An 18,163-nucleotide genomic window follows, 5' to 3' on the forward strand; every position below is an offset into this window, starting at 1 on the left:
GAATGGCTTGAAGATGTCTTGAGCCGATCCAAAGATTTGCTTACTAATGTAGGCCTTTATCACGCTATGTATACATCTTTGTTTAGTTATGAACACCATCATTCTGTCCTTCATGCATTCTTTGAGCATTGGTGTTCAGTGACCAACAGACTTCACACGTCACAAGGGAAGATGCCAATTTCACTTTGGGATCTCCACAAGATAAGAGGCTGTCAATCCAAGGTAAGTTTTACAATGAGGTGGTTCCTAACATGGAGGAATTTTCTCATCGCAACAGCCGATGATTGCCTGCGAGTTGTCGCTACTTGTTTTGGGCGTATCACAAACTTTCCCAAGAGGCTCAAGGTAAGTCAGGCGTGAAGATTTCTTCTTATTTTGGTGTTGGGATGCCATGAAGTACACGAAGCCTTTGAAGAAAAGTGGCCGCAACAAGACCACTAAGCCAAAGGGAGACTCAGACCCGTCAGGTGCCATTGGTTCAGCCAAGTGCTATACCCTTGCTGAATTAAAAGCGTTTGAGGATCTTCGCATAGCATCAAAGCATGTGGAAAAATCGTAGCTAGCCGTTTTCTTAGCTTGTTGGCTTTGTAAGTTTGTTTTCCCCAAAGACGACGTTAACTTTATCCACACCGGAGTCTTCAAAGTGGCTAGCAAGATGGCTACATGTGAATCTTTCAACCTAGCTATTCAGGTCTTAGCTAATATTTATGATGGCTTGAGTGTTGTTTCGAACTCTGCAAGCACTGAAGATCGTGTTGCAGTACTTCCCTACCACTATGTGTACGGTTGGTTGGGTGAGTACTTTGGCACTCATTTTTCTTCATCGAAATTAGACAAGTTGAGGCAATCTTCATGAAATTCAGTTCAGCTGGTGCCTTTGATGACAAAGTACTATGATGTGCTTTCTGCAAAGAACCTTGATGATTTGCAGGCGTATACATTATTTGAGGCTGTGAAGGTTTGAGGATGGACCATCTGGCGAGAGTTGGCTCAATGCAACGAGGCCTTATAGATGATTCACATTTTCGTTTTTCAGACTTGTCTTATGTCATAAGTTTTCGCTCGGGGTACATTTCTTTGCGATAAGGAGATCAATGTATTGTTCAGTCATATAGTCCTCACCATTTCAGCAGGCAGTTTGGTTTGGTCCAACATGTGCCAGGCAAGCTGAAGGAAAACGCATAGTCGGAATCCTTGAAAGCTATGTATATGCATTGGAGTCTTGTACATGTGGATGTACAAATGGCTCTATCACCCTGTCAGCCAAGGACGAGTTCAAGAGTAATCCAATGACCCGTGCCTACGTAGACTGATGGTCAAAGGTACATCGTGAAGACTTAGGGACGGCAAGCGATGCCAATTCTTCTTATTCACACAATGATGTGCTAAGAGAGGGTTGTTCTACAGTTCTTACGCAGCTGACACCTTTTGATTGTGCGAGTACACCTCATTTGCAAGATGGACCTGCAATTTTAGCTTATCAACGCCTATGCTTGTCTTCTCAACATTTTGATGCTTCTGAAAAGGCTGGTGACGAAGTTGATTTGCACGAAGATGAACTTGTTTTGTGGTAACATCCTCAGTTTGATGGTTGTGTGTCATTTGAGAAAAATGTATGTATTTCCTTTTTTCTTATGATTTCTTATGCTTTCATTGGTTTAGCTTTTGTTTCTAACACCTTTCTTTGTCTTCTTTAGGCTGGGCCCTCTTGTTCTTTTGACTTAGCGAACGTGGGCGTTCATTCCGTTACGGAGATGCCATTTGGAGACAATCTACCTACAAACGAGGAGATTGGGGATCCGCCCGGCGCAAAGCTTGTTCCAAATCTGCCAAGTTACCCAATTTTGCCGTGTATAGGTGAAGGTATACAAGTGCCCGTCATGCGTCCAACACCTTTGCCAGCTAGCTCTGAGATCTCTATGAAAGAACCAAACCTTAGTGGCACTAAGCATCTTATCCATCACATCAACCTTCACGCGGCCATGGATATTGAGAAGAGGATTTCAAAATGCCCATTGGAGGACCTTCCATTGCTAAAAGAAGACTTATCGAAGCTTGTTTCTGCGATCGATAACCTTAACGTTGATTCCTCACTCTTGAGAGCCAAGATTGCCGAGCTTATGGCTACCTCAATTGAGCATTCTTCTTTGCATGCCATATCCTCGAAGAAGTTGAATCCAGAGGTTCGAGCTTAGCAACTTGTGGCAATAGACTTATCAATTGCCCAAGTTCAGTCTTCACAGCAAGCCGCTTCAGAAGGTTATCAAGCCATAAAGACTTCTTTAGCTTCTGTCCAAGCATGTTTAAAAGCGTTGCTGGGACAATAAGAGCAGTTTGAAGTGGAAGCATCACAACTTCAAGGTGTTCTGTCGAACTAAGAAGCTACACTTTCTCAGGAACAAGAGAAGATTTCACTCTTAAACAAAGAGAAAAGCATGACCATGGAGTTGCCCACCTTGTCTTCTACTGACGTAGAGACTTTGAAGACTTTGGAAGGCTTGCTTGAAGATCATCGTCTTAGTTTTAAAGACATAGCTTTCAAGTAATGTCTTCCATTCTTTGTTTTTGCTCATTTTGTAATACGGCTTTGTAGCCAATTCTTCCTTTAAAGAAATAAAGTATTCACATTCTTGAATTTGCTCTTTATTCTTCGAAGTATTTGTGTTTTTGTTGATGTTGTGACTGTACTTGAAGTTTTAAAGTTTCAAGTTGCCTACGTACCCTTGGTTGAGGAGGGATCAAATCATGACGTAGTTCAAATGAGTAATGGATTGTTTTTGTGGTGGTTTTGACAGTTTTGATGGTGATTTTGAAATTGCTTTTTGTTTTGTTTTGCCGTACACAGTTTATGGTCTTGCAGGCCAGGCGCGTTGGGTGTCGCCTTTTAAGCTCGTGCGAATAAGGAGCATTGTTGCCATGTGCAATTTAGGCTCATGCAGGCGATGTGCTTTATGCCATCTGCAGTTTAGGCTCATACAGGCTGCATTAGCTGTCGCCTTTTAAGCTCATGCGAACAAAAAGCATTGTTGCCGTGTGCAATTTAGGCTCATACAGGTGAGGAGCATTGCTTTCTTGTTTTAGGGGTAATAACGTTTTAAGAGTCAACCATTGATGGGGCCGATTAAGTAAGTGTCGTTGGTGTAGACCTCTTGTATTACGTAAGGTCCATCCCACTTTGATGTGAACTTGCTTTTTGTTTTGTGAGTTGTGATGCTGCGCCTTCATAATGCAAAGACAAGATCTCCAGTTTAGAAAGACCTTGTGCGGATCTTCTTGTTGAATGCCTTGAATATCTGTGCTTGGTAGCATTCTAAGTGTTGTTAAGCTTCGAGCTTCCTTTCGTCGAGTGCTTCCAACTCTTAAAGTTATAGCTTTGCATTTTCCTCTTCAATCAAGCCTTCTTGTATATCCATCCTTAATGAGGAGATATGACTTTCGAGTTGCAAAATAGCTCCAATGGAACCCTTTTGTGTGGCAATGTATAGGATGAGCAACTTTCCAGGCATGAGAACTCCTAACATAGGTGGGCTTGCCAAGTACCTTTTGATGCTTTTGAAGGCATTGCGACAGGCGTCATCCCATATGAATGGAGCATCCTTCTTCATGAGTCGACTGAAAGGTTGACAGCATCCAGCAAGGTTAAAGATGAAACGCCTAATGAAGGCTAGCCGTCCTTGTAAACTTTTCAGCTCGTGCAGATTTTTTGGCTCGGGTATACTTTGAATGCCCTTAATCATCGATTGGTCCACTTCAATGCCACGGTGCTTGACAATGAAGCTAAGGAACTTCCTAAAGGTGTCACCAAATGCACACTTTAACGGGTTCATCTTGAGGTTGTAGTGCCGTAGTTTATCGAACACCATTTGTAAATCCTTCAAGTGATCGGATCTCTTCTTGGTCTTGACAACTATGTCATCTACGTAACATTCTATGTTTTTATGTAGCATGTCATTAAAGATTTTCTACATTGCGCGTTGATATGTAACTCTAGCGTTCTTCTGACCAAAGGGCATTACCTTGTAACAGTAAATACCTTTTGGAGTGCGGAAGGCTGTTAGTTCCTCGTATTCGAGAGCCATACAAATTTAGTTATATCCAGATGAGCCATCCATGAATGATAGCACCTCGTGGCTAGCAGTCGCATCCACCATGATTTCGATGATTGGCAAGGGAAAGTCATCCTTCGAGCAAACATCATTGAGGTCAAGGAAGTCTACATAAACATGTATTTGTCCAGATTTCTTAAGGACAATGACGATGTTGGATGTCCATTTAGGGTATTGCATCTCTTGAATGAAGCCCGCTTTGATAAGTTTGTCAATCTCGGCCTCAATTTGTGGGATGAGCTCAGATCGATAGCGTCTTTGAGTTTGCTTTATCGATCGCATTCCAGGCTTGACTACAAGACAATGCACGACAATGGTAAGGTCAAGGCTGGGTATTTCTTTGTAGGTCCAAGCAAAGACGTCTTTGTACTCTATTAGCAATTGGTAATACTTTTCAATCTCGTCCGCTCTTAGCAGCGCACTTACGAAGATAGACTTCAGCTCTTCTTTTGTGCCTAAGTTGAGCTCCTTGAGATCATCAACCATGGCTTGCCCCCATCCTCGAGCTGTGGTGGTGTAGCAGTGAATGATTCAAGTGCGATCAAAGACTGACATTCAGGGGTGGGTTTAGGCTGCTCTTGATTTTGTTAAACACTCACGTTGATATGTTGAGTACTAACGTTTTTCACTTTACTTGAAATCTTCGCGAGTGTATTTGGTGTAAAGCCAAGTCCAGCTTTATTATTATCAACTCCATAACCATGCTCTTTCAACTTCTTTTGAGTCTTGGTGAGGTCACATTCTTTATTGTTGATGTTTGCATTCCTTTTTCCAAGATTTGAAGAAGAGGCAAAATCGTACGTAGCATTTAACATGAGTTTGTAAGTGTCATGGTCGAAACCTTCTTCGGTCATCTTGGTTGGAAGAGAGCTTGGTTCCGCCCTCTTTGGCAGGGGCTTTACGAAACCTTACAGTGGTTTTGAAACTTTAATGTTGCTTAGCTGTGTTAGAGGTAAAACTGCATTTGTCTTGAGCAGCTTTTCATTGTCCTTGTGCAACTATGTGTCGGTTTTGCTTGTTCCAGTTTCGAATAGGGATTGCCCATTCTTCTTCTCGACATTGAGATGTTTTGGAAGACGGGTGTGTTTGGTCCTTTTAAGGGCGTCACACTCTATTTGGTTATTGTGGGCTTAGTAGGCTCATCGTCGTCTTTGCTTGAAGATGGCACGACTTACCTTTCTTATTTATTGGGCACGGTTTGCCACTTCTGCTTTTTGTGTGCGACTTTGCCTGTGGATTTGATCTCCTTTGGAAGAGCTTCGGGTACCATGTCTTCATTTATAGAGAACTTGGCATCCGCGAAATGTGATTCGGCTTTGGTGAATGGCTTGGTGTCGCCTTGTATCACATTCACTCCTTCTCGGTAGAACTTTAGGCATTGGTGAAGGGTGGAAGGCACTACTCCATTTTTATGGATCCAAGGTCTTCCTAAGAGCAAGCTGTAGGAAGTTCTTGTATCGATCACGTGGAATAAATTGCTTGATTTGAGTTCACCAATGGTCATCTGGACTCGGATCATGCCTATTGCTTTTTATCCTCCTTGGTTAAAAGCTTGGATTAAGAGGCAGCTTCATGATAGTTCATCCACCTTGATGTCGATTGTGGTCATTGTTGACTTTGCCATGATTCTTTTGGCTGACCCACCATCCACAAGCATGCGGTTGATTTTGTTCTCTCTCACGTACCCAGATATGAAGAGATAATGGTTGTGAGCTTTGACCCTAGTAGCAAGTCTTCGTCAGTAAAGTTGATTGCGTTATGGGCAACGCATCATATGGCATATTCATATGGCTGAAGCTTCAAGTTTTCAACCTTGCTTTCTTGCACTTCATGGTCATCGAGACTCGCCAAGACCGCTGCTAGTGCTTTTCGCATCTCTTTGGGAAATCGAAGTGTGCCAACAGACTTTCTTTGGGCGTAAGGGTCTTCTCTTCCTCGACGATGATAACTTTGCCTTTTGAGGGCTCTTCTCTCTCTATTTCAACCATGTGACAGGCAATGGTAGTGTACTGTTGGAAGAAATCCTTTAGAAAGTACTCGTGCAAGGAGATAGGAACGTGGCTCTTGCTCCATAGGTTCCCTAACGTATGTTGGCTTGGCAGCTCTTAAGCTCCTTTTGGGCTTCCTATTTTTGCGGGGACGATGATTTCTCCCTTGTCCCACATTTGGTCGTGTGGCTTATGGTTTTGGCTTCCTTGTCTTTTTGTAGGTCACCAAGGTTCATCATTCTTCATTGTCGGTAGGTGCATCTTGGTCGCTTACCCCTAACGATAGTTGTGTAGAAGGTGTTGTGTAGCTTGAGCATGGACATGAGTGGTCATGTGTCACTTGGAGAGGCACGGGATTGAAAGATCCAAACCTGATCGTATTAGTGTGTGTTGCGGTCGTGTCTCCCTGGTCGAGTTCAATTCGCCCGTGTTATGCTGGCTTCATGATGAGCTCCTTGAGAATGAAGCACTTACCAACAGGATGACTAACGATACGATAGTATTTGCAGTACCTAAGATCGTTAACACAATTCGTCTCTTCGGGGGGCTTGCATTTGGGTAGCTCGATCACCTTCTTTTCCAGTAAGTCACCTACCATTCCAGCCATGTCAGAGTCAGGAAAAAGGTACGTCTTCTGCTCCAGTTCCCTCAAGGTGTTTTTGTACCTGTCTTGGGTACGATAAGGCTCACCTCTCTTCATCTCTTTCATTTTGGTCTTGGATGAGATCTTGATGAGTGCATATGAGGTCTTGATAGGGGTAGTGTTGACGGTAAAAGCTTCCTTGGCGGGCTTCTTCTCAGTCTTGTCCATCTTCGGAGCAAACACCCTGTTCTTCTTGAAGTTGATGATTGGCTCATTTTCCCCATGATTGGCGATACTCAGCTCCCTATCGTGGGATCAAGTTGCCAACTCCTCAAACGTTCTCGGTTTTATGCCTTGGATGATGTAATATAACCCCAAGTACATGCCTTGAACACACATCTCAATGGCGAAGGTTTCAGAAAATTGATCTTTCCAATCCAAACTTAATGAACACCATCTATTGATGTAGTCGATCACAAGTTCATCCTTCCGCTGCTTCTTACTTGTCAACTCCAGCATGCTTACTGTGAGGTGGCTGCTGTAAAAGCAGTTGAGGAATTCCCTTTCAAGCTGGTCCTAACTGTTGATAGACTTGGGCTTGAGGTCGGTGTACTAGTCAAAGGCATTACCTTCTAGCATTACTGCAAGTTTCGATGTAATGGGCAATATGTTGTTTAGGATTGCCCTTTCCATCAAATTGCATGAATTTTAGCAGCTGATAACCCCTTGGCATCCTCAAAGCGTCAATCTTCTTGGAGTATGACTTTGATTACAACACGGAGTCGTGTGAGCTTCCTTCGTACTGCGCCTTGATCGTGCTGGTGACCATCTTCTGTAGTTGCTGGATAGAGAGAGATCCCATGAACGTTGTTGCTTGGTCCACTTCTCCTCAACTTTTTTCCATCAGAAGCTTTTCATCCTCGTTGGTTTCCTTCTTTTGTATATCAACCTTTAGTTCGCAGTTAGCTTTTTTGTCGTGCTACGCCTCCAATCGGTTGACGAACGCGGCAATTAACAAGTTATTTTCCTCCACGATCCTTGTTAGCATTGCAATTGCTTCATTCATTTGAGCTAGCTGCTCCTCGATGGAAGTCACACCAGTAGTCATAACTTGCATAGCTATGGGATACGAGGTGCTGCTTGAGTCGGCATCAAAAGTCAATGACTCGGAGTACCTCCTCAGGCTTTCTTCCTTTGGCGCCCTTAGCAAGGCCAAGGTGATCACACATTGGTGCCTCAGGTGTTTTTGCTCATTCGACAGGTTTGGTGTAGGGGTGGAAGGCACGGCAGAGAGAGCACTTGCCTTGCTTTGGGTTTTAAAGCCTAAAATGCCACCACTTGTGGTAAGGATGTTCTTGTTCTTCGCATTGGTTGCGGCAAGGATGTTCTTGCCATTTGTGCTTCTTGTGGATTTGAAGACAGAGATGAGAGGCGGAGATGTCCCACCAGGCGTGCCAAATCTGTAAACATGAAAATTATGTATCGAATGAAACAAGAACACGTGTACAAAGTAGATTTGTATTGATGACTTTATAGGGTTACAATCTCTGTTTACAACTTTCCTCTTATTCAGTCTTTAAATTTGATGTAAATGGCGTAGGTTGTTGATCTAAGGGTCGCGATGACTTGATCTCGGACGAATGATTGAACGATTGCTTCAAGTTTTGAGCTTGAAACAACGCTTGGATGGTCTTCACCTTAAAGCTGCGACAAAGGTAGTGTAGATGTGAGATTTCATTAATTCAAGGGTCTTGGCGAATTGATTTTGAATCGAACGTTTGTTACAAGTTTTGAGCTTGCAACAAAGTCTTGAAGGAATCGGCGCAAGTACTTGTTGATTCTTCAAGGGAATGTTTCGGCTTTGGTCAAAAAAAAGCTTCGCCTTTGGTTGTGCGTTCTTCGAAGAGAGCTTTAGCAGCATATTAGTCTTCAAAGATTTGGCAGAAATTCTCCCTTTCTGAAAATTTCAACCCTTTAATGTAGAAATTGTCAACCTTATGCTTGTCTTGGGACCTTGTATTTATAGACTTCCAAAGCCATGCCTTTGGATGGATTTGGCTCTGATTTGTGTCTAAATTTGTCCATGGGAGAATTTAGGCATGTTTTGTGTCTTAATTTCAGCCACTTTCCCTTGCTTGGCCTAATTATAGGGTTTTCTTGCCTATTTTGTGAGCAATCTTCAATTCTTGCTTGTTTTGTGAAGATGTTTTAACTTTCTTTCCGGTTTTGGGAGCAATTTGGGCCCCTTGCCGATTTTAAAGGATTTCTTCCCCTTTTTGCCGAGTTTTAGGGAAGTTTTATTCTTCCTTTGCTTGATTTGTGCCACATGTCATTGATGACTTATCCATTTGTGATAGGTCATATGCTACATGGAACTTTGTAGAAACTCCAAGTTGGAATCTCGTAATTCTGGGAAATACCATTGAAGCCAGAGCTGCACCATCCAGATAACTTTATTGACGTTCGTCTCGAAGGGCTAGTGCCTTGTCATCTCATAAAGCAGATGATAGAGATGTACCAAAACAAAGGGACCGGTGGCGACATTGTCGAAGGAATGCAGCGCCTCCACCAAAGGGATCTATTCCAACTTCACTTATTTGAATTTGTTGGGGAACACATGTTTGTTCAACCAATATAAGATAAAGTACATGTGCTTCTCAGCTAGGTCAGCAGTGGGGGAATACGGGTTGAACATATTCTTGGGAAAAGGGATGAAGCTCACGAAAGAGGTCTCATAACTCTTAAAGGTGGTAGAGTTATACTCTAAGCTGGTGATAGACTGAGAAGCTTCTAAGCCTTTAGCAGAAGGATGTAAGGGTGATGACCAATCGTGTGTAATGTCTACACACCTGCCCAATGACCTGAAACCAAAGACCTAAGCCATATCTATGATGGTGGAATACATGGGACCCACTCTGAAATCAAAAGTATTGGTCCCTGTGTTCCAGAAAATGAGAGCTGTTGAGAGAAGCTCATGCTTGTTGGGCATAGTAGTCTTGGACATCATGATAAGCTCATAGATGTCATTTGCCATCCATTTCTTCTTCCATATAGGCTCTTATTCATCCACCCACTTGGACTAGGCTTCATCCTTCATTAAGGGGAAACCCCGAGACCACTTTGAAGCAGAGATTTCTACCTCAGCAGTGTAAGGATTGGGAGTGAACCAGTTGGCAACGAGCATGTTGCTTTCCACAACAACAAGAACTCTGGAAGTCTAACCCGAGGACCATGAAGGTCATTGAGCTGACAAGAAAGAATGACAATTCTTTCTCCAACATGTAGGGTATGATTTAGGAGCCATTGTTGAATTCGATAGCAAAAAGCACTTTTCAAGGGCATGGATAGGTAAATAAACGATGACTCACCATGTTCTGGAGGCCATCACCAAAAATGGGAGGCTTAGACAGTCAGGCTAGAGAGTCTATAAAAGCAATGAAAGACATAAGGAAGAAGGACACTCAACTAATCAATCAAAAGACATCCAACTTTGCACTCCAACAAGCACGAAACGAAAAAGCTTTAGTTTGTTCAAACTTTACCCTTTTAGTCGCAAGTCCACCATAGAAAGCCATCTTTTGTCAAGTTTTAGAAGCTCTGCTACCTTTCCCCTGTGTTCTAGTAAACCCGATTTATATTTCATTCTCCAAAGATTACAACCCCTGTAAAACACAAAGATAAGTGGTTGCAAGAAGACAAATCTTGCCTGACAGGGTCATAATCTTGCCCGAGTCTCTTTTGTTTGTACTTACATAAAGTAGATATGTTGTTTTATGCATCTTTCATTGTATCCTATATCATTTTCGACTGGTTTTTGTTCAAAATTTCATCTATGATTAATCTTCCTAAACTAATTAATCTTGCTTCTTTAGTGTTAACCGTAACCAAAGAAATAATTTGAAGGGCCCTAAACTCTCTTTAATTGGACATATGATATTATGAGTAAAAGTCCTTATTTACAAGGCAAGAAAAAGAACTTTGTACAAAGTCTAAATAACTTGTGGCGCAAGTAATTAACCCATTTAATAACCAAAAAAGAACAATTTGTTATACAAAGATAACGGTGGCATGCTCAGACCCATATTAGTTTTGATTGTAAACCTCAAGGCCTAAGAAATGCCCCACAAAGGCACCATTCAAACTAATAACAAACTCATATTGCAATACACCAAGCAACAAACCTTGCCCGACAGGCAAGAGCCAGGGGAATTATGCGAGGGACAGATCTAGCCCTAACACGATTGTTTTGCTCTTATATGTTCCTTTCTTGTTAAATCTACTTATCTCGTGAATGAACGAAAGTTCAATATAATGTCTTTGAAACTCAAAAGATTATAGTAACAAAACATATCCAATTGGAAACTACATATTCTTTAACAGTTTCACGACAGAAAAGGTAAAACTTATACAAGCTACCCGAATTTCTGAAAATCTTGCTGCTTTTGCCAAACTTTGTAATTCTCTCTCTATTCTCTCATTTCCCGACACATTGGTATTCATTCGATACACATCAAACAGAGACAAACTTTTAGCAGAAAGACTTGTTTTAGGGGCTTCTTGTATCACCATATCCACCACTATAACTTTTCCGTTGTCTAGCAAGGCCTTATAGCAATTCTTCAATATCATCAAGCATCAATCGCCATCCCAACTGTGTAGTATCCATTGTTAATAAAATCATTTACATTAGTTGAAAGTTGTCGAAAGTGTAACTAGTCAAATGATATTGGGTTCGATCAATTTGAACACGAAGCTTAAGTGTAGGGGTAAACAAGCTAGAGTGCCCACACTTTTATTGAAATTTTTAATTCAGCCAAAGTCGATGTTTGCTTTTGAACATGCTTTGTAAATAAGCAGTTGAATAATTCTTAGAAGCCTTACCTTCATGAAAATGGCATCACCTTACGGAATCCTTATAAACATATCTCCTGCAATGTGCTCTATACATGTAGCAAAACTCCTCTGTAAGTTAGCAAAGCAAAGCAAACTACAAAAAGCTACATGAAATTGACCAATGGTAAGCAAAAAATTTATATCATACCAGGATAGAAGGGAGACTTTTTGACAACCAAAGGCAAATCATAGTTGATGCCCTTGATGGCAGGGTGCTTGGGGATTATCCTGTTAAGAATAGTACCGTCGCCACCACCCACATCTACCAGTGTACGTAGACCTTCAAAACCCGTATAAATCTCCAGAATCTCCTTCTTAAAAATGAGGTTAAACACTTTCATTGAGTCCTTGAACACACCACCAAGTCTGTCATCCCTACCAATGTAATCCACCACATTCATACCATAGGCCTTGCTAAATGGGAGTCCTCCTTCCAAAACTGCATCTTTCAAATGGTACCTGCATAAACGATGACATATGAAGATGACTGCACTGATGCAAAAGAAATGAACTTTGTTCGATTCTTTACTTGCAAATAAATCATTGTTTGATGCGTATAGATAAATTACTCGTTTATAACACAACATGAAAAGTTTTTGCACACGTGTCAGACTGTAAGTTAAAACAAAAATGATTAAATTAACAAGGTTTTGTAAAAGGTTGTAATAGTACCAGCTATCTAAGATGACCTTGTCATGGCAAAAATTGAGCAATAGTGCCAGAGACACACCATCCTAGTTCTTAATAAAGTACTTGGAGACAGGTGCCAACCCATAAACCCTAATAACCTTCCCATTAGCTTGGATTGTCGAGCAAGTGAGAACAGAGTAAGCGGAAAGAAGGCGAAGCATGCCATCAAGAACCGACGTGGCATCCAGATTGTGGAGAGTTAAAAGCTGAGACGCTATTTGGGAAGGCAAAAAAAGGGCTCCGGCGCCAGCTCTGTGGATAATGTCAAGCACACCAAGCCCTGTGGCTGCTTTAAGCACCATAGGCAATGCTGATACGTTTGCCAATTGCATAGCATATTGGGAGTCAACTTCCTTTTCTCTATTAATGGTGGACATTTTCAGCAGTTTTTTTCCTTGTTTTGGAGTTCTTATTTTTTGTTTCGAATGCTTGTGTATATTGTTGTGATTTTTTTTTTTGTTTGGAATGCTTGTTTATATTGTTGTGAAATGTTAAATAGGCATGAGAGGTGAAAAGGGTTTTCAAATTCATCACGATTCTGAATTTGTTTGGTTGCTAGATGAAGAAATTGTGCATGAGACTAATCAAAATTGCATATATTATTAGTATAAAAAATACAACCGAAGAAAAAGGTAAGAATTTTGAGAGAGAGAGAGAGAGAGAGAGAGAGAGAGAGAAAGAGAGAGAGAGAGAGAGAGGTGGAAGGCAATTCAAGAAATGTGGACGAAGCATCGCTTGATAAAATTGTATCCATGGTAGTTTCATAAATTGCAAAAGTGACTTTTGAATTTGGAAGTTTGCTCGGCATTTAGGATGCGGCTCTACAATTTTCCTCTCCATGAAGGTTGCAGAACATCGAAAGGGTTTCAATTTTGGGGGTGATTGGTTTAAATTAAAAGGGTGTTTGTGTCTATTCAAGTGAACATTTTGTTATATTTGAAAGTTTATATAAAAACTGACATTTTTTAAATTAAGACAAATTTTGGCTATTAATGATAAACACTCATTTGATTGCACCATTTTATATTTAAAGTTGGTTTTCTTCAAGGAGACGAAATCATAACACAAGGCAATGTGTTAGTGGATGGAGTAAGGAGCTCCTAAAGTTATGGCATTGGAAGTAGGATTCTCTCCCCTCTTAGTTTCCCTTCCCTCCCATCATATTTGAACGATTATGGTTAGACTATGTGTTGTGTTAATTTTTTAATAACTAGAAGAAGATAAAAACAATTTATGAGAGTATGGAAGAGAAGGGATGGAAAAAGATGAGAGAGAATCCGACACCATGACATTAATTAAGCCAAGTATTGTACAATTCTCAAATAACTTTATTATTGTAGCAAATTCAAATGGACATCAACAATATCGACATCATTGTGATACTTTATTGATTCTAATGTAAATTACATACCTTTTATTTTCGTATTTATTCTTAAACTTAAAAATGAAATGAAAAATAAAAATAGTTTCAATATCTATTTCAGATAAATAGACATACTACTGAAACACTCAAACTAAAGTAGACCATTTTTTGAGGTCATTTGTGTACTTGTCCAAAGCTAGTGACATGAAATTGCACGCACATGTTCAAATGGGTTTAAACAAGTCTAAGCAGCACTCAGTTGCAAGTCCTTTATTCCAGAATTTCTCATAGTACTCGGCATATGTGAAGTTTCTGTACATGGCTGGGTGGTCATAGTTGATGAGCTCCTTGGCAGGCCCAATTACTGCATCTGGTGATGGACAATAGAAAGTTGGGATCGATATTCTCTCTGAGTTACAATTTACCACAGCTCTATGGAGTACACTCTTGTACCGATTGTTGCTAATTACCTGATACCAAATAAAATGGTAAAAAGGTTAAAAATCAATTACAAATTTTACTCCTGTGTTACAAAACTTTGTCCCTCTACTTGGACAAGTCCCCCTTGCTAGGGAGAAATGAGCTTAATTATCTCGAGAGTGATGTCATCATCTATTATTTCACGTCTCATGTAACTAATCAGGTGAGAAAAAAGACAAAGAAGTCAAGATTTCACGCCGTGGGGGTATTTTCCAATATGCTCCTAGAATTTGTATTCCCCAGATGATCTTTTGTTTGATAACATACACCGAAACATAATAAATGCAGGATATAGAGTTTACCTGCATCATATCCCCAATATTGACAATGAAAGTGTTGGGAATAGGGTTGACAGCAACCCACTTGCCATTTCTAAGGACCTGCAATCCAGGCACTTCATCTTGGAGAAGGACGGTGATTAGGTTGGCATCAGTATGTCCAGGCAATCCATAAGTCAGCTCTGGTTGAGGACAAGGTGGATAGTAATTCAAAGCCATATGCTGCCCTTGCTTCCCCAATGCCTTAACAATACAGTTCTTTTCCAAGCCCAAACTCTCTGATATGGCCTCAAGCAATCTCAGCACCAATCCTCTCACATTTGTGCAGTACTCACCCACTTGCTCCCTGTGAACAAAGTACAGCTCATTCAGTTGTGTGACTTAGATGTAATTAATTAGAAACAAATGAACTTGTCTATGACGATGCTCTCCTGTTAGACTGGAACTTAGATCATTGGTCAGTTTGATATTTGACAAGATTTATATATAGTTCATATTCAAAGTTCAACAAGATGAGCATTTGTTTAGCAACGTAAGCCTGACTAAAGAACGTTAGTTGAGATGATGACAAAAATGTGCCCTTATTTAACTAAATTAATAAATTTAATTGGACAATATTCTCTTGTTAGACTGTGTATGTGTGCTCAGATTCACATCTTAACAATATAATAAGTCTGGTTAGAAAACGCTAGTTGGTTTGAATATTAAGTACTAGCATAAGATGATGAAAAAGAAGGCATCGTTATTTACCTGAACAATGGGGGATTGTTAGGCCATTCTTGGACATAGTCTTGAAGAGGGTAGCAATGGAGCCTAAGGAAGTCCCTCCAATTGGACAGTTTTTCAGTCCTGACGTTAAAACTGGTGGAGAGCCTGGTTGTCTTAGAAGGGTCATCTGAGTACATCTTCAACCTCTCGCTCTCTGGTAATTGGAAAAACTCTCTTGCTATATTCAACATGTCTTTTATCATTATCTCTGGAACTCCATGATTTTTCACCTAATATAAAAAGGTTGGTGCATAATTTAGTAGTAATATATAGTAGTACTCATATTCATACTACACATGTAATTAAGTATAATTAAGTATAAAGTAATGGGATAATATGTATATAAGGAGAAACAAAGGCACTAATCAATAGGGTATGCAAATGGAGAAAAGAGATGTGCTAATCATTTGCCAAGTTTATACATATATATATATATGTGTGTGTGTGTGTGTGTTAATTGTTACCTCAAAGAAACCATCAGTCTGGCATGCTAGACCAATCTGTTTGATAATATCCGAGTGCGTTGGGCCATGGAGGTCCTTGAGATCAATGAGAGGAATGGAGGAGGCATCTGATACCTGAAAATCAGTGAAATTTGGACGATCGGAGATGGGTCTGATGTAGTTTGAAGGGATATGGTTCACACCAGACATGAGGTCTGTAAGCAGTAGGTTTGTTGTGGTGGCCATTTTGCTTACGACTGAAGAGAAAAGTTGCAAAACTAATGAAATTTGTAGGTTTGGTGAATGGGACTTTGGATCCCTATCCCTATTTATAGAATATGAGTTGGGGGTTTGGCTGTTCTAGTTGTCAGATCGGCATGCCCCCCACATTCTCACTGAGAAATTAATACGAGTGGTACATTACGTGTTTTTATGTAAGTGATGAGAAATTTTATTTTTTAAGTTATTAACTTTTTAACTTACATATCTCACTATTTATATAGTGAACCGTGATGTACCACCTCGTGTGCCGGTCACACTAAAAATCTCTCCTCACTATGGACTGCAGACAGATTTGTCTGAAGGAAGCAAATGACGTCCTTCTGCTATGTCATTCTCTAATGCAATTTGTTAGTTTCAAGGAATACTAGCCTTTATGGACACGCTCACGCTTGTATAGAAGGCATTTTTTGAATCAAGGTGTGCTACGCACGACTTACACATTTTAAATGTATTTATATGCATGAATTGTTTCAATAATTTTTTTTTTTTTGACAAAAAGAAAGTCAAATATTTGAAGTAAACGAATAATATTCGACTATACTACAAGAAATCTCTCATAAACCAATCAAAGCAGTTGAATCCACATAATAAAATCGATCTTTCAATTTTCATCTACATTTTATTGAATTTACATTAAGAATAGAGAAAATAATATTTAATAAATAATTCATTAAATTACATTATTGTTAACTCATTGTGAGGCTAAACACATCCCCCTCCCCTTAGTGTAGAAAACATCGTTTGTTCAAAAAAAAAAGGTCATTTGACAACTAATTGAATCACGTTATTATGCGCGTGCGAAATACCATTTTTATAACTGCCACTATGTGCCTCTTAAGTGTTTAAAAATAGAGAAAATAATACAACTGATTGAATCACATTATTGTGCGTGTGTGACAGACCTTTTTTATCACCGGCAATACGCGGCTCTTAAGATGTTTAATAAACAACTGATTGAATCACATTATTGGTAACTCATTGTGAGACTAAGCCCACCCCCTTCCCCTTAGTGTAGATAATATCGTTTGTTCAAAAATAAAAATCATTTGACAACTAATCGAATCACATTATTATGCGCGTGCAAAAGACATTTTTTATAACTTGCACGACGCGCCTCTTAAGATGTTTTGAACGTGTTTAAAAATAGAAAAAATTATATTTAATAAACAACTGATTGAATCACATTATTGCTAGCTCATTGTGAGGCTAAGCCCACCCTCTTATCCTTAATGTAGATAATATCATTTGTTAGAAAAAAAAATCATATGACAATTAATTGAATCACATTATTATGCGCGTGCGAAAGACCTTTTTTATAACCAGCACTATGCGCATCTTAAGATGTTTTGAACGTATTTAAAAATAGAGAAAATAATATTTAATAAACAACTTATTAAATCACATTATTACAAGTCTATTGTGAGGTACTAATTATGAGAAAAAAAATATACAAAAAGAATTAATTATTAAAAAACATTGTTTATATGACGAAAATACTCCTACATTATTTTGGATTGCTTTTGAATATTTTTTTCTTTGGGGAGCATTTCTATCCACTTTTTTTTTTTTTTTTGTGAAACCCATGACCCCAAAAGGAGTTGTTGGTTTTATATATAAGATTTAATCAGATGTCATATTGGGGAGTTTTGTTCTGAAATGAGAAAACTTACGGCTGAAAATATTTAATTTAATTTAACATAGTTTTGTTTTTTTATTTCAAAAGCTTAAGAAAATTTTGAATAAAGCCGAAGTGTGCATAGCTAGAGAGATGCGTTTTTCTCGTCTTCTCAATTTTTCTTTCACCCCAATTGTAGTATGCATTGTGACATGAAAACTGTAACAAGTTAATAATTTAATTAAATTATTGTTATATTTTGTGAGTAGAGAAATTTGAATTTAAAACGTATATTGATTTTTCGATGAAAAATATCAATATAATCATTAATTACACGTTTCCTTATATAATGAATCCAGAGATCAATCACATTGTAGTTGAATGAATATTCATAAATCGATAATAATGGGCGGGTGTATAGAATTGACGGAAGAATAAATATCAGAAAAATGAGTAGTCTTGACTGATGTGCATGTCAATGTGCTGGCAACACCCCCGGTGAGTTATAGTGCACCACGAGGAGATAGACAATGGAAAACGAGCTGGGCAACTAGGCAAGAAAATAATTGGGCTGCCCCTCACTTAGTCTTAGTCAGAAGTAAATTACCATAAGAAGCTGATCAGCTGTGTCGACAGCTAATATGAAATATTCAATGATGCAATCAAAGTGACAT

At 39.5% G+C, this 18,163-nt stretch overlaps 1 protein-coding gene across 1 annotated transcript; it reads right to left on the minus strand.

The window, feature by feature from the left end:
* Window positions 1-13,768: 13,768 nt before the first annotated feature.
* LOC103454842 (protein DMR6-LIKE OXYGENASE 2-like) lies at window positions 13,769-15,874 on the minus strand. The gene is made up of 4 exons (XM_008394437.4): window positions 15,614-15,874; window positions 15,132-15,379; window positions 14,406-14,727; window positions 13,769-14,093 (listed from the first exon to the last, which is right to left on the minus strand). Exons 1-4 carry the CDS (start codon window positions 15,836-15,838, stop codon window positions 13,848-13,850), a joined length of 1,041 nt encoding a protein of 346 aa, XP_008392659.2. The 5' UTR covers window positions 15,839-15,874; the 3' UTR covers window positions 13,769-13,847.
* Window positions 15,875-18,163: the final 2,289 nt, after the last annotated feature.

Source organism: Malus domestica, chromosome 14 (genome assembly GCF_042453785.1).
Source record: "Malus domestica chromosome 14, GDT2T_hap1".
Taxonomy (NCBI): domain Eukaryota; kingdom Viridiplantae; phylum Streptophyta; class Magnoliopsida; order Rosales; family Rosaceae; genus Malus; species Malus domestica.

What these genes read in the sequence shown, in the direction of transcription:
- LOC103454842 (XM_008394437.4), bottom strand. Translation starts at nt 15,838, where the DNA reads ATGGCCACCACAACAAACCTACTGCTTACAGACCTCATGTCTGGTGTG. An exon ending in AGACTGATGGTTTCTTTGAG is followed by an intron (nt 15,380 to 15,613) that starts GTAACAATTAAC and finishes TTTTTATATTAG; the next exon opens with GTGAAAAATCATGGAGTTCC. An exon ending in AACAATCCCCCATTGTTCAG is followed by an intron (nt 14,728 to 15,131) that starts GTAAATAACGAT and finishes CTTTGTTCACAG; the next exon opens with GGAGCAAGTGGGTGAGTACT.